The sequence below is a fragment of the Lathamus discolor genome, chromosome 3 (genome assembly GCF_037157495.1).
Source record: "Lathamus discolor isolate bLatDis1 chromosome 3, bLatDis1.hap1, whole genome shotgun sequence".
Lineage (NCBI taxonomy): Eukaryota > Metazoa > Chordata > Aves > Psittaciformes > Psittacidae > Lathamus > Lathamus discolor.
Genome location: NC_088886.1, coordinates 128,358,760 through 128,374,546, shown reverse-complemented (window position 1 = coordinate 128,374,546; position 15,787 = coordinate 128,358,760). Strand labels below are relative to the sequence as shown.

General features: G+C 43.5%; 1 protein-coding gene across 3 annotated transcripts in view; it reads left to right on the top strand.

Annotated features, from left to right (window-relative positions):
* USP37 (ubiquitin specific peptidase 37) overlaps positions 1-15,787 on the top strand; it is a 39,705-nt gene that overhangs the window by 19,986 nt on the left and 3,932 nt on the right. For all 3 annotated transcript variants that reach the window (XM_065671579.1, XM_065671581.1, XM_065671580.1), the window contains 6 exons: positions 3,605-3,857; positions 6,269-6,435; positions 8,249-8,309; positions 13,412-13,527; positions 14,767-14,836; positions 15,187-15,325. In XM_065671579.1, coding sequence (XP_065527651.1) covers positions 3,605-3,857; positions 6,269-6,435; positions 8,249-8,309; positions 13,412-13,527; positions 14,767-14,836; positions 15,187-15,325 — 806 coding nt within the window. The remainder of the gene's footprint in view (positions 1-3,604; positions 3,858-6,268; positions 6,436-8,248; positions 8,310-13,411; positions 13,528-14,766; positions 14,837-15,186; positions 15,326-15,787) is intronic.

Below are 15,787 nucleotides of genomic sequence, written 5' to 3'. Positions count from 1 at the left end.
TGTGAGATGCTGGAAGGGATTGCTTTGCTAATTGACCTCTCTGTACTGTTGCTTGAGTTCCCATTGGGAACAGAGGTAATTGCATTGCAACTGCACTTGAGTTTTCAGGTTGGTATACCAGCTGCTTAGCAGTTTTGTCAGTCCTTTGGGTAACTTTCATTAGTAATGTCCCAGGCTTGAAATATAATGGGATGTAAATGCAGTAAAGCCCTTGATTAAATTAGGTCCAATACAAGTTGGGTTGAGCAAAATACTCAATTGAGAGAACTTCTCAGACATCCAATCTATGTCCCATTTCAAGTATGGCTTTTCAAATGCTTTTAGAAACCGAAGCTATCAGCCTTTGGGGGCAGACGTGGAGAAGTGTGTAGAGACCAAGTTCATTGGTGTGACGGCGCATTTAACTTCAAATTGCCTTTAAGCTCTTCATTGTGACTAGTATTAATGTTGCCAAGATATTTTTTGCCTCTATCAGGGCAGTGCATTAGCAGGTAGATGAGTTGTGTGGGAAAGGAATGATGACCCAGAAGGGAAAGCAAGAAGCTTAGAGGATTATCTTGCAGTACCACTTTCTTCTGTTAAGTGTTGCAGGCCTAGTGCTTAGGACAAGTGTCCTGCATCTCTGCTTCTCTAAAGTTTTTGACAATGTTAATGGAGTTATTTTGATGAAGCAGAGACTTGTGGTCTTGATTGTGGCATTAAAGGAGCTGGCTGAATAGCAGTAGGTAACAAGAGGAGAATATCAGAGCTTTCTGATGGGAAGATCAAAGCAGGGGAGGATCCTGATCTACTCAGTGTTTAATAAATAATAAAATAGATAATGAGTATTACATTTTCAAAAGACCCAGAGCTGGGAAGGGCTGCAGTATGTTGGAGCTCAGAACTACTGTTCAAAATAATCTTGACAAATCTGAGAAATTGCATAAAAATAGGGGGGTGGTTCAGGAGGAACAGGCTAAAGGTGCTAATCTTTGCAGGGCTAGTTGGCTGTAAATGCCAGATGGGAGCAGCTGGGAAAGCAGCGAGCCTTCTGAAAGTGCATGAAAGGTGATGGTCGGTCACAGGTTCAGGCTGGTTGAAAACAGAAGCATAAAGGCAGAGGCATAGCCTGCAGGTTGTGTGAAGTAACCCTCCTTGTTTCCTCAGCGTTGAGCTATAGCTGGTGTTCTGTATCCAGTTTTGGTCTCCAGGCTGAAAAGAGTTATAGATGAATTAGAGAAGGGCCAAAGGAGAGAAAGACTTTGGGAGAAAGAGCAGGCAAGTGAACTTGGGTCTTCAGTTTAAAGGGAAACCTAAACAAAACTTGTGTTTTCAAGGAAGGGAAAGACATGAATATACATACTTGGGCTGTTTTCCATGCTTGTGATGGATAGAACAAGAACAAGAAATAATAGCCTCAATTGTAGACAGTGATTAAGGCAGACTTCATGATGCTCAGGATGCTTAGGGATGGAATGGATTGCTTTTGGAGAAGCAGAAAACCTGTGTTGTTGAAGGTCTCAGGACAGTGTAGGCAACTGCTCTCCTGCATGGCACGTCTGTAACTGGCTGCGGGTGAGGAAGGGAACTAGGTTGTCTTTGAAGTCCCTTTTATGTATAGAAAAGGCATTCCAAGCTATCCCAAATGATTCTTCCTCAAGTTTTATTTGTGAGGAAGTGTAGGTAGTCTCTACCACATAAGCCCCGTGAGTGCAGAAATTGTGGGAATAAAACATATTAATTTGAATAGCAAATTAATTACAGGCTTTCCAGTCTGCTGTGGGAAAAAGGCAGTGGTGGTGATGATTCCATGTAAGTGACTTCATTCATTGTGGCCATGCACATTGGCCACACCTCAACCACAGGCCTGATAAGCCACCTGTTACCATTAACCAGATTCTCTGTGCTTCTCGGTGTTGTCCTGGGAGGACCTGGTCCTGGTCCTTGTAGGTGGCATTACTGCTGCTGCACCATTTCCATTGGTGTGCTTCACATAGCAGCTGTGATGGGGTTGCATTAGAGGCTTGGCAGTCATTTTGTAGGGCTGTATATCCACTGCAGGGCAGTTCTTGCAAAACAGTGCAGTGATGTGGGATAACAGCTGGAACAGTGGGTGTATGCAATATTGGGTTGTAGGGGCAAATAGCAGTCATCCAGCTGAAGTGGGCAGAACTGTGATTTCTGCCTCTGCAGATGAAGTAGTATTTGAAGTACTTTAAAAAAATACTTATTTAAAGCAGCCTGTCTTGGAGCCTGAGCTACTTAAAATCTATGCAAATAATTTCTAATTGAAAAGTTGTATTCTTATAATGCACAGATGCTGCCAAGTCTTTAAAGTCCATCCACTGAAATAGTAGTGGTGGTTGGCAAAGTGCCTGGAACTAGTGTTTGCTGAAAAGCCAAACCAGTTTTGATATTAGTACCCTACAGGTGTAGAGAGAAATCAGAAAGCTTAAAAAGCAGGCACTCTGCTTTCCTTATTCAGTGCCTGAATAGATGTGAGGAGAGAGGTTTAAATTTGTCACCTCTAATTCTTGGAGGGCAGGATGTCTAGAACAAGCAATTTCGTTTGCCAGTTCTTTTGCTGATCTTGCTTGATAAGCCAGTTTTAATACAAAATGTTGGTTATATGAAACTAGTCTTGTTCATCAAAATTTGCCGTATTGAAGTAAAAAGCAGCAATAAAAATGTATTTTTGTTCATTTTATCAAAGTTTTGAGATCCATCTGTATGCAGTTTGGAACAAGACCTGGACAAATACATTCTCATAGAAACTATTTTCGGCCATTTTTAACATAATAGAAGGGAAAAAAAATCTAAGCATATGCTAAGTAGTGTAATTATGAAAATGTGTACATGGAAGTTAACCTCCTGATTAACAGTTACTATAAAAATGATTGAAATTATTATATTAGTTGCAAATCAGTATGATGTAGGAGTTAATGAGCGTCAAGTTTAGGAAAATAACTGAAAAAAGGAAAGATTCAGATTAAGACAAAAGTGGTTTTTTCCTTGTTGCAATTTAAAGTCATTCTGTTCTCCTAAGGAAAGAATAATTCCCCCCCCACACACACACTCCTTTCCCTGGTTAACTGTTTTCTCATTTGACTTGCAGAGTCCTGCCCCTCTCCCTCCCCCCTGCCCCCAAGATTTCATACGACAAGTCTGCAGCACCAAACCTGATTTTAATTGCGCTTCGTACGAGCCTTATTTCGGTTCCTGTTGTTTCATCCCTATGTTCTTGGTCCATTACTCTCATGTTGCTGCTTCAGCCTTCGTTAACAAACTTGCAATTTCCCTACTTGTGCCTCATCACTGATTTGCCAGAGGCTTGAGGGTTCATCAGAACCTAAAGGTAGAACACATGTGTTGAAGGAAAAGAAGGGAAGGGTTATCTTTTGTATGCTAATCCACAGGGCCTGTAAAAACTTGGTTATAGTTTATATTTAAATATGCCTTGAAGTCAGCATAGTTACAAAGGTTGTCTCTCCATTAAGTCTCATATAACTCTGTTTAATATTGACAGAGCCAAGCTCCCACTCCCTGGGGTTAATAAAATAAAACTAAAGCTGATGCTATATACCTGTTTATTCAAGCACTTAATCATAACTCCATTCATCTCTAGGGTTCAAAAAGAAGTAAAATGGAGGGCGATAAACCTGAGCTGGGTAATGCTGGTTTTGATGGGATGAGCGAAGATGAGCTGCTAGCAGCTGTTTTAGAGATTAGCAAAAGGGAAGCTTCTCTGTCTCTGAGCCATGATGAAGATAAGCCTACAAGCAGCCCAGACACTGGTTTTGGAGACGATGAAATTCAGGAGTTGCCAGAAAGCCTGGAATCTATGGAGATGGAGAAACCAAAAGCAACATTAGACTCAGGTAAGGCGAACTACCTACCTTAGTTGGACTATAGTGAGCTAAAGTGGATTACGTATAGCATCAGGTTAGTAACGCATGGCGGCAGAATCGGGCTGTAAGTGCACTGCTGAAGCTGCCTGGCTTCCTTAGTTTTGTTACTGTTGAATTCATTGAACTGTGAAAATGTATTTTTTTTTTGTATGTCTGTCGCCTCTCTGATAAAGGTACGCTCATCATCGAGTTAATTCCCTTCAGGTTTTTTTCTTCTCTCTCCTGATTAACAAATTTCCATTGGTTTTTGTACCAGACAATTCCATTTACTAAGATTTGGCAGTGTCTCGAACTTAATCTTCCATAATCAGGAAGCATTTTCATTTCTGTAGCAGTTGCAGCCGGGGCAGCACAGTAGCAGTGTTTACATTGCTGGTGTGCAAGATTGCTGTCTGACATGCATAAGGCTAGAATGCTTTCATAAATGCAATTGTTTTGTCACTAGTTACTAAATTACATTTATACAAAGATAAATTATATTTATCTCTGTAATTTTTTCTAATACTTTTTAATGTGAGAGGAGACCCTTGAGCATAAGAGGCTTGGCATGCCTTTGACCCAGAAATGCAGTTAAGTACAAGAAGAAGCCTGTTTGATCTCAGGGTAGGGAAATTGTCTTCCTTTAGTTGGCTGAAGGAAATTTAAGTGTTTATCATTTGCTGCGTGCTACATGCTTTCAGACATCTTAAATTCCAGTAGCTTGGAAAAACAGGCCGAGAGTATGCTCTCCTCTAAGAGCCAGGAGGTTAATTATTAACAACAACAAGCACTACTCTATTCTAAAAAATCACACTTGTTTCAATAGACAGCTTTCATGTTGGAAGGCAGCATGTAAAGAAAACTAAGTCTGTGGTCAGCCTCATTTATGCCCTCCTTAATGTACACTGATGTTGCTTACGGCTGTGTGGAAAGAGTTGTGAACATGGCAACGTAAATGTATCTATCTCCAGGTTTCCTTTGGAGAGTGTAATGTAATTATTTGCAGGCTCTATTGTGACAGTGTGTGACACAATATTGTGTCACTTTGTGACAAGTATGTCTTTAATAAAAGTTTCTGTATTTTCTGATTAAGAATGAAGTAAACACTGAACATTATGTTGAGCTTTTCATACTTGACTGTGTCTGACCGAAGCTCTGCTCAAAGCATTCTGCCTGGCATTCAGATGAGCTATGTGTGTATGCTGAGTTACCGGTTATGGCAGCTGGATGTAACATGCCCTGGGTTCACATTCCTGTTCTATTTAAAGGAAACTTAATTGCAAGAGATCCTTTGCTGTATCACACAAGATGATTCTAAACATGCCGGATTTAACCTAGTCCATTTCTTGTTACTGCCAGTAATAGTATTTTTTTGTAAACACTGAATAATTTGTGGGGCTTTCAAAAAAAGCTCATTTAGATATGGCAGAGGATGGGGTTTTTTGCTACATGATCCTCAAACAACAGTTTTGTGAGTTGAGTGTTTCTTATGCTGGAAGCATTCAAAGGTCATATAATAAATTCAGTTTTGTTTTTCATTTTAAGAAGATTAGACTTGCAGATTATAGTTCTGGCTCTGGTGGTCTTGTGTTTAAGAGCTCACGGATACTGAGACTGCCTTGTACAATCCTAGCTAATAACTAATGAGCAGATGTTGAAGTCTGCATAGGGCGAAACTATGAAAGCGTCACATGTTGCTGCGTCATAGCTGTGGGAGCAGGTCCTCACTTTTTCAGCTGCAACCAGATGGGAGATGTCTTGCAGCTGCAGGAGATGTATGCAATGATCGAACGAATGTTCATGACAGAAGTTCTGTAAGGTACTTCTGCCACAGCATTCGCTTTAAAGGTGAACTGAAAAGTTATAATGTTCTTGCACTTTTAATGCTGTAGATGGTGTTCACAAGACTAAGGCTGTTACCTGAAGTAAAAAGTTAAAAAATTTAAAGAGTGCTTGAGATCCGTGCTTCCCTCTGTCTTACATATGATTTGGCTTTAATTGTGGCTTGGTCTGTAGCACTCTGAGCTATAATATGCAATGCAAATTTTTCTAATCCATGGTTCTTTCTAGAGAAATTCAAGTGTCAGCTTCATGGCTGCAGAAACCTAGTGGCTTGTGGCATCTTGCTTTAGTTAAAGTTGCCGGTTTTGAACATAAAAGGCTGAGAAGAGAAACAGGTTCAGGGATTAAGGAAATGATTCTTTTTACACCTGTTGGAATACGTGCAAGATTGTGCTTTGGAGCTTTTTCTGTTTGACTTACGTGCTTTTTGTTCACGGCTGGTGAGCTCTCGCTGTCAATAGATGTCACTGTGCTGCAAGGATCGTGGTGATTTAAAGAGGATTTAACTGGTAACAAACAGGAGACCCAGGAAAGCATAACTGTACTTTCTCATTCCCCAGGTCCTGCCAATTTCACTGAGATAACTAAAGATTTTGATGAGAATAAGGAAAACAAAACTCCGGAAGGCTCCCAGGGGGAGGTTGACTGGCTGCAGCAGTACGATATGGAGAGAGAGAGGGAAGAGCAAGAGCTTCAACAGGCACTGGCTCAAAGCCTTCAAGAGCAAGTAAGAAATAAAGTTTGCTTCCTTGACTTATCTTGCCCATCACTGGAAACCCAATGGCTGAAGGGAAAGCTGGTGTTCGGGCAGTAACTGCAGAGGGGTTTGTCTACTTCAGTTGAGAAAACCAGATGAAAAGAGGTTTGGGTTTCTTCTAGCTCCACTGTCAGTAGAGTGATGGCACTGGATACATCTGGGCACGTTTTGTGTGTGCTTTGGAAACCACATTTCACATCGCAGACCTGCAGATTTCTCAAAGCTTTCCATGCACATTTATACACTGGTGCTTGTAACATTATATAAAAATGATGATAAACTGAACTAAGCTCTTACTGCCTGTCAGTGGGAGCCAAGCCCACCTTTAGCTTCCCTGGCAGTTGCTTCTTGCAAAGTCTTGTCATGTCAAGACTCAGTGAAAGAGGCAGGTTTCAAACCAAATGCTAAGAACAACCGTGCAGGGTCAAGTTAAAGATCTGTCTATCCCAGTGCCTCATTTCTAGTACTGACCAGTAGGGAAGAATGTAGGAACTGAGCATTTATATGATTTTTCTCTGTTAGTAAATTGGGAAAAAGATCTCAAGTAATTTCATCTGAAATAAGTCCTTTAAATTAGACTTGAAAAGAATTGGGATCTCGAGTTGTGTACTAACCATCTGTATTCCACTTGAATTTCAAGACCTGTAACTGATGTCCACAAGTTTAGCCAAGCTGCTGAGAGTGAAGCAAGCACTCAGCCAGGTCTTTCTTTAAATAGGTGCCCTTGTTTGCTCTCTATTAATACTAAAGCTGTCATGGTTTTCCTTATGAGATCTGATGTTTCCATGGCTCTTGGATTTTTCTCTCCCGTTGCTCATTATGAGGTGCTGGTTGGTGTGTTCCATGCCAGATGTAGCTTTGATTCAGCGATGCTGAGTAGTTTAACAAAGATTCCCAAATGCTTTAGAAATAGTTAAGATAAAAGGCCTCGTGCTAATAATGTAAAACTGCCCTTTGAGTGTTCTGCCACAGTTCTGAAGCGAAAATCTGCTATTCTAATGATTCAGGCATGGAAATGTGGTAGCTGTGGTTATCTTCATTTGAAATACATAGTTAGGGTTCTATGTTCAGGTGCACTGAAAGTATTCAAACCCTGAATTAAGGAGCCAGCTCATTAAGTATTATTGACTGGCTTGTTGCAGCTCTGAGCTTTCCAAGAGTGGTGGGAGGAGCAGGGGTGTGATGCTATCCAAAGATTAGAAGGGTTTGTTGACTTGAGGTTTCTTTGCTGCTTGTTCATGGTAATATTTTTAATACCTGGTTGTGTAGTGGTGGGGATTTTTGCATCCTGCCTTTGTAAATTACACCTGTTACACACAACCACTGGCTCTGCTTTCGAGTGGCTTCAAAATAATGAAATCTGTCAGGATTTAACGAATTCTGTTCTCAGCCAGCTTTGGGCAGAAATAGTCTAAATTTTGTCGAAGTGTGAGGAGCTTTGTGTGTAGGTGACAGCTTTCCTTAGCGAAGGGTTGCAAATTCATTCAGATGCTTTTCAAATTAATGATCCAGGGAAAGCGTTTGGTGTTACTGGAGACTCGCTCTGCTGCATACCAAACCTCAGGAGCTTTGACGAGCCTTAATGAAGGTTTGTCCCAGGTTCTGTTGCACGAGAACATTGGACTCTTGCTGGTTGCAAACATTCCTTCACACAGAACCTTTAATTTAGTGTCAGGTTTGTTGTAGAAACCAGAACAGCACAGTTTCAATGGAGAAAGAGCACCACAAGAATTTTAAACAGTGAAGTGTCTCAATGAGCTGAGTTTCGTTCTCTTCCCATTAGGAGGCACGAGAACAAAAAGAGGATGATGACCTTAAACGAGCCACGGAATTAAGTCTACAAGGTGAAGCTTATTTAACTTCTTCCATGATGTTGCTTTTGAGGGAAAACAAATCTGTGTGTATGAGTGCAGCTCCTCAGTGTCTGTAAGACAGCTGGGATTTCATGTTCTTTTGGTGTGTGCTTTATTGTGTTTGGCTTTGCTCAGGTTAGCTTTTCTTGCTCTTGGTTGTGAAAGCAAATGCCAGGAAAAAATATGAAAAATGACTGATTTCAGTTTCTTGAGTTTTTAATTAGATCTATAATATATATAATCTATACAGATTACATATAGATAATATATTAAATATCTCTAATGTAATACAATAAATGCATTATATGATTAATATTGATCTAGAGAGAGCAAAATGGACCTCGAAATTTTTCGTTCCCAGCAAAAACCAGCGTGCTAATGGCTCTAGTTGGAGCATAAGGATTATTTTTTACTTGCATTTATCATAGAACCATAGAATAGTTAGGGTTGGAAAGGACCTCAAGATCATCTAGTTCCAACCCCCCCACCATGGGGAGGGACACCTCACACTAAACCATCCCACACAAGGCTTCATCCAACCTGGCCTTGAGCACTGCCAGGGATGGAGCACTCACAACCTCCCTGGGCAGCCCATTCCAGTGTCTCACCACCCTAACAAGAAAGAATTTCCTCCTTATGTCCAATCTAAACTGCCCCTGTTTAAGTTTTAACCCGTTACCCCTTGTCCTGTCACTACAGTCCCTGACAAAGAGTCCCTCCCCAGCATCCCTACAGGCCCCCTTCAGGTACTGGAAGGCTGCTATGAGGTCTCCCTGCAGCCTTCTCTTCTCCAGGCTCAACAGCCCCAACTTTCCCAGCCTATCTTCATACGGGAGGTGCTCCAGTCCCCTGATCATCCTCGTGGCCCTCCTCTGGACTTGTTCCAACAGTTCCATGTCCTTGTTATGTTGAGGACACCAGAACTGCACACAATACTCCAGGTGAGGTCTCACAAGAGCAGAGTAGAGGGGCAGGATCACCTCCTTCGACCTGCTGGTCATGCTTTTTTTGATGCAGCCCAGGATACGGTTGGCTTTCTGGGCTGCGAGCGCACACTGCCGGCTCATGTTCATTTTCTCATTGACCAGCACCCCCAAGTCCTTCTCTGCAGGGCCGCTCTGAATCTCTTCTCTGCCCAATCTGTAGCTGTGCCTGGGATTGCTCTGACCCAGGTGTAGGACCTTGCACTTGTCGTGGTTGAACTTCATAAGGTTGGCACCAGCCCACCTCACAAGCATCGAGGTCCCTCTGGATGGCATCCCTTCCCTCCAGCATATCAACCGGACCACACAGCTTGGTGTCATCGGCAAACTTGCTGAGGGCGCACTCAATCCCACTGTCCATGTCAGCGACGAAGATGTTAAACAAGACAGGTCCCAACACCGATCCCTAGGGGACACCACTGGTCTCCAGCCAGACATCGAGCCATTGATCGCAACTCTTTGTGTGTGGCCATCCGGCCAGTTCTTTATCCACTGAGTGGTCCATCCATCAAATTGATGTCTCTCCAATTTAGAGACAAGGATGTCGTGTGGAACAGTGTCAAACGCTTTGCACAAGTCCAGGTAGATGACATCAACTGCTTTACCCTTATCCACCAATTCTGTAGCCCCATCATAGAAGGCCACCAGATTGGTCAGGCAGGATTTCCCCTTAGTGAAGCCATGCTGGCTGTCACCAAGCACCTTGTTGTTTTTCATGTGCCTTAGCATGCCTTCCAGGAGAATGTGCTCCAAGATTTTGCCAGGCACAGAGGTGAGACTGACTGGTCTGTAATTCCCCGGGTCTTCCATTTTCCCCTTCTTGAAAATGGGGGTTATATTTCCCTTTTTCCAGTCGTCGGGAACTTCACCTGACTGCCATGATTTTTCAAATACGATGGCCAGTGGCTTAGCAACTTCATTCGCCAGCTCCTTCAGGACCCGCGGATGGATTCCATCAGGTCCCACGGACTTGTGCGCGTTCAGATTTTTAAGATGGTCTCGAACCAGATCCTCTCCCACAGTGGGCCCAAGGTCTTCATTCTCACAGTCCCTGCGTCTGCCTTCCAAGACTTGGGTGGTGTGGTCAGAGCCTTTGCCAGTGAAGACCGAGGCAAAGAAGTCATTCAGAACTCAGCCTTCTCCAAATCCTGTGTAGCCAGTTCTCCCGAAAGCTTCCTCAGGGGGCCTATGTTGTCCCTAGTCTGTTTTTTGTTTGCTACGTACCTGTAGAATCCCTTCCTGTTATCCTTAACATCCCTGGCTAAGTTTAATTCTAACTGGGCCTTAGCCTTCCTAACCTGGTCCCTAGCTTCCCGGACAACATCCCTGTACTCTTCCCAGGCTGCCTGTCCTTGCTTCCATTTTTTATAAGCCTCTTTTTTCCTTTGAATTTTCCTGAGCAGCTCCTTACCCATCCAAGGAGGTCTCCTGGCCCTCCTGCCGCACTTCCTTCTAGTTGGGATGCAGCACTCCTGAGCTTGTAGCAGGTGATCCTTGAATATCAACCAAGAGTCTTGGGCCCCCCTGCCCTCCAGGGCTATATCCCATGGAACCTTAATAAGCAGGCTCCTGAAGAGGCCAAAGTCTGCTCTTTTGAAGTCCAGGGCAGTGAGCTTGCTGCACGCTCTTCTCACTGTCCTGGGGATCTCAAATTGGACCATCTCGTGATCGCTGCATCCAAGGCTGCCCCGGAGCACCACATTTCCAACCAGCCCTTCCCTGTTGGTGAGCACAAGGTTAAGCATGGCACCTCTCCTTGTCAGCTCCTCTATTACTTGCAGAAGGAAGTTGTCTTCCACACAATTGAGGAACCTCCTGGATTGCTTGTGCCGGGCAGTACCATCGTTCCAACAGATGTCAGGGTGGTTGAAATCCCCCATGAGAACAAGGGCCTGCGAGCGTGAGGCTTTTCCTATCTGTCTGTAGAGTGCTTCATCTGCAGGTTCTCCTTGATCAGGCGGTCTGTAACAGATCCCCACAGTAGTGTCTCCCATGGCTGTTTTCCCTTTAACCCGGACCCACAAACTCCCTGTTGACTGCTCACCTGTCCCCAGACAGTTCCATACTCTCCAGCCTATCCCTAACATAAAGGGCGACTCCCCCTCCCCACCTGCCAGGCCTGTCTTTTCTAAAGAGCCTGTAACCTTCCATTCCAACACTCCAGTCACAGGAGCCATCCCACCATGTTTCTGTGATGCCTATTATATCATACCCCCGTAGACATGCACACATCTCTAATTCCTCTTGTTTGTTCCCCATGCTACGGGCGTTTGTATGGAGGCATCTGAGCCGAGCTCCAAATGAAGCCGGCTCATCGGCTGGAGCCGATATTGATATTGCAGTGCTAGTTAGCAAATGCACTAGCCTTGCCCAGGAAAATGAGTGAGTGCTGTACCTGAAGCAGGCTGGGAGGGAGACAGACCTCACTGCAAGGTATAGCTGTTGGGGATGAAAATAGAAACCCAAAATACACTATCTGCCTTCTCCAAATCCAGGCAGTGTGGTGAGCCTCAGGCACTGTTTAACATTTGTGTGAGGCTGGCATGCGAGTGATTTCATACAATCTGGCAGAGCAAAGCAACAGAAAAAATTCCCCTCCAAAGAGGGAGAGGGAGGGGTAATGAAGTCTTGTGTTAAGGTTCTTGTAGTTGCTCAGGCACCTTTAAAGGCATTTGGTTATTACTGGATCAACCTGTGTCTTCTTCTGAGGAGAAGCAAAGTAAGTTGAATGCTGCCTTAGCATCCCCATCTTGAGTGCTGTCCCCTGATGAGCTCTAGCAGACTGAGTGCCCAGTCCCTTTCAGGTCTGCCTCGATTTGTGTCCAGGAAGAATTCAAGGCGAGAAATCCTTCCTCCTCCTGATTTGCAGTTGCTTAACTTAAACATGAGAGTTGCCTTGTGCTTCTCTACTTGCTACTGTCTCATTTGTAAGGCGACAGCAGCAGCAGTTGTTCAAGTTTCTGCTTACAATCTCAAAGTTGTAGCTGCTAGTATTTGTCTTAGGAAGGCTCCCAGTGGTGCTCCAGTCAAAGAACCACTAGTTATCCAGGCACCACTGGTGAAGTGACGCTTAGCAATAGCTGCGGCAAGTGCTTCATGCAGAGACCTACCTAAGTGGCTGCGCTTCTTGGCTGCAGTCTATCTTACAGAGCCAGCAGCCCCAAGAAGTGTGGAAACCAGCAGTAAAATATTCTCAGCTAGAGGGATTCATCTATAAACTTCCTGAGAAGATTATACTAATCCAACGTCTGATGACTTAACAGGGAAAGCAGTGTGAGAATCTCTTTGGCAAAACATCTCCATCATAACCAGCATGACAGTCTCTTTAAAGGGGAAAAAATCCCAAACCCTGAGCAGTGTGCTGTTAATCTCAACTTCTCATCCGCCAAGGACTCCCCAGCTTTCATTTAGCTGGTGAAAGCGTAGCTACTTCTAATGAGTACTGTACCAAATCTTAAATTAGTGGGGTAGCTGCAGAATCCCAGGAAGTTTGGAACAGCGTGTACAGGGAGCACTGGTGCCTTCCGGCTCTTTACAGAAAGCTGCCTGCGTTTTGCTCAGCCAAGCAAACTGGAAGTTCCTGCGGTGAGCAGCCTTCTTACCGCTGAAAAACAATGAAGAGATGCCTGCTGCCAGCAGTAGCATTTTCATGCCAGTTTTAATTGGAAAATGCACTTTGTTATTGCAGCTTGTAGTTAAAACTGTAATTCACAGCTGCTTGTTGCAGAAACTTACAGTGCACTGACCAGACTGTGCTGCTTTTAATATCAGTTCTGGCTGCAGACCACTGGTGCTCTGGAGCAAACTGGGTGGTTAAGTGCTCTTTTATCACCCAGCTGTCACTGCCATAGTGCCTTTTTTTAAAAGTATGAGGGAGAGGATGCTAAAATGAGTTCTGTAGTCTAAGATACTTTTCTTAACTATTGCTCTGACAAATTGGCGAAGGGAGAGAAAGTTTTCATTTGGAAATTCCAGTATCTCCTACTTTCCTTGGAAAGGAAGCTTGAAGCATTAGCATTTTGTTAATGTGATTATATATACCCCAACCTGTAGTGAATTCCTGTGTGTGCTATGGTTTCTCATGCGATATCATTGTTCCATGCTATCTAGAGTTCAACAGCTCTCTCCTGGACAGCGTTGGTTCTGACGAAGACTCTGGGAATGAAGATGTTCTTGACATGGAGTATTCAGAAGCTGAAGCAGAAGAGCTCAAAAGAAACGCTGAGGTGTGATCTATGATTTCAAAAGCTAACTGAGACGTACACCCCTGCTTTCCTCTCAGTTTAGTGTTGGAGGTAGTTTTACAGAGCAGGTGTAGAGTCTAAAAAGGGTCTCTCCTGTGATGTTCTTTTAATTTTAAGAAAACAAAACAGCTGCAGAGACCCTCTGAGTTTTCTCTAAGATGTGGATAATGATGAAAAGGAAACAGTAATTTTATACCAGAAATGTCTCAGTGCATGTAAAGCCGTGAGCCTGAAATTTTTACTTACAGAGAGGATTTCAGCCAGCATAGTAGTTTAGTTGCAATGCCATGGGCTTCTAGATCCTGCACCACCGGAACTGAGAAGCTGTGGCAAGATCTTACTCCCATTAGGTGAAACCTAACTGTAACCTAGGCTGTGCTGCTGGCTGCTGGCACGCTCAGACTCCATGCAGCAGTGTTGTGAAACTTGCCTGCTTGCCTCGGTGGAAGGAGTACTGTGTAGCATGGAAAAGGTTAAGTAATTAGAGTTTCTTTGAGCAGTTTTTATTTTCTTGCAGCTCTTTACCGATCTCCTTACCCTTAAACCAAGAGTTAATACTTTAAGAGTATTGTCAGTGAATCATATCAATAATGCTTCCTGGTCAGAGAGCACTAAATATTGCCAAAAGCCAATTACTATCGTTTAGTTTTATTGGCAGTGAACAGAGCAAGCGTGTTTCCTGCATGCAGAAGGGGCGTTGTCTGCTGACATTACAGGTGCAGGATGAGAGAATCTGGGCTACACAGAATCATAGAATGGTTTGGGTTGGAAGGGACCTTAAAGATATCCTGCATTAGCTGTTTAATCTGTGTGCCATTATCAAGGGTATTTCTTTGATATATTGAAAGTACTCCCTTTTTGCCTTTCTGTGTTTATTTGGTGAATGAATTCTGACATCAGTGGAAGTTGCTCAGGAAGTGGTTGTTTAGAAAATTTGCAGTGCAGACCTTGTGTCAGCATCTGTTCTGGGGTCACAGCGGCTCCCTTGCATGTTCATTGGCTGGCTGAAAGATTAAATAAGATAGGAGGCTTCTTCCCACTTCTGGAAAGACTCCTTGTTTGGTCTGAACCAGGGTGTCTGTTTCTGTAATCTTTGGTTGAGTTGTAGCTTTGGATGCAACAGCCAAAGCTGGTATCTCAGATACAAATCAGCTTGCCCGTAAGCTGTGTAGGACAAGAGTGAATGCCCAAAAGCTTTAGTTGAACTATTTTTTTTTTCAGACAGGAGAGCTTCCTCACTCGTATCGTCTCATAAGCATTGTCAGCCACATCGGAAGCACATCATCTTCAGGTAAAAGATACTGTATTTTATTCTTCATCTGCTGCCTAGCTTAAAAATTCTATAATACGGCATTACCATACCAGGATTACTTGCAGAGAAGAATTCCGGTTTGCTGGTGGGGAGGAGGTTGAGGATGTCATGGTCCCTCACTGCAGCATGTGTATGGTGTACTGCTTACAGGGTTTGTGGAATTGCTTGTGCTTGTTACCAGCTTATTGCCCTGGAAGAATGGAGGGACCAGGATCTTGAGGGTCTTCAGCAATTAAATCTGATGTAGGTTGCTGGACCAGAGTATCCAGCTAATGAGCTTACTGGTTGAACTGCAGCATGAAAAGAAAGGTGCATTCTCTGTTTTAAAGGTCATTATATCAGTGATGTCTATGATATCAAGAAGCAGTCCTGGTTCACCTACAATGACCTGGAAGTGTCTAGAACACTAGAGGCCACCGTTCAGTGTGACAGAGACCGAAGTGGCTACATCTTCTTCTACATGCACAAGTAGGTGTCTTGGGGAATTCTGGTGCTGGAAGAGGAGGAAGTGGGCTTCTCTTCTTCCTCCTCATCCTGCTGGGATGAAAAGTGCCTCCATGTATTTGTCAGAAGAAATCGTAGTCAGAATTATATGCAAGAATGACAAAATTCACGTACTCTGATTATAGAGACGTGAAATTGTATGCCACTAATACATGGGGTTTTAACAAGATATATTAAATTGTATTTTAAGAAGGGGATTCAGAGTCTCAGCTACACATTCGTTGCACCAGGAATCGTAATGGAGCTTGGGTTTTTCCGTTAAGCACTGTGATATTTGTAAAAGCCCTGTCTCTGTTCCTGGCGGTTGTGTGGTTGCAGCCAGTGTCATCTCGGGACACAGGTAAGATGAGGTTTGTAGGTAGAAGTGGTGTCTTTTCAGGCACATGAAACTGAAGAAGGGGTTCTATGCCTGAGTTTGTCCCCTTC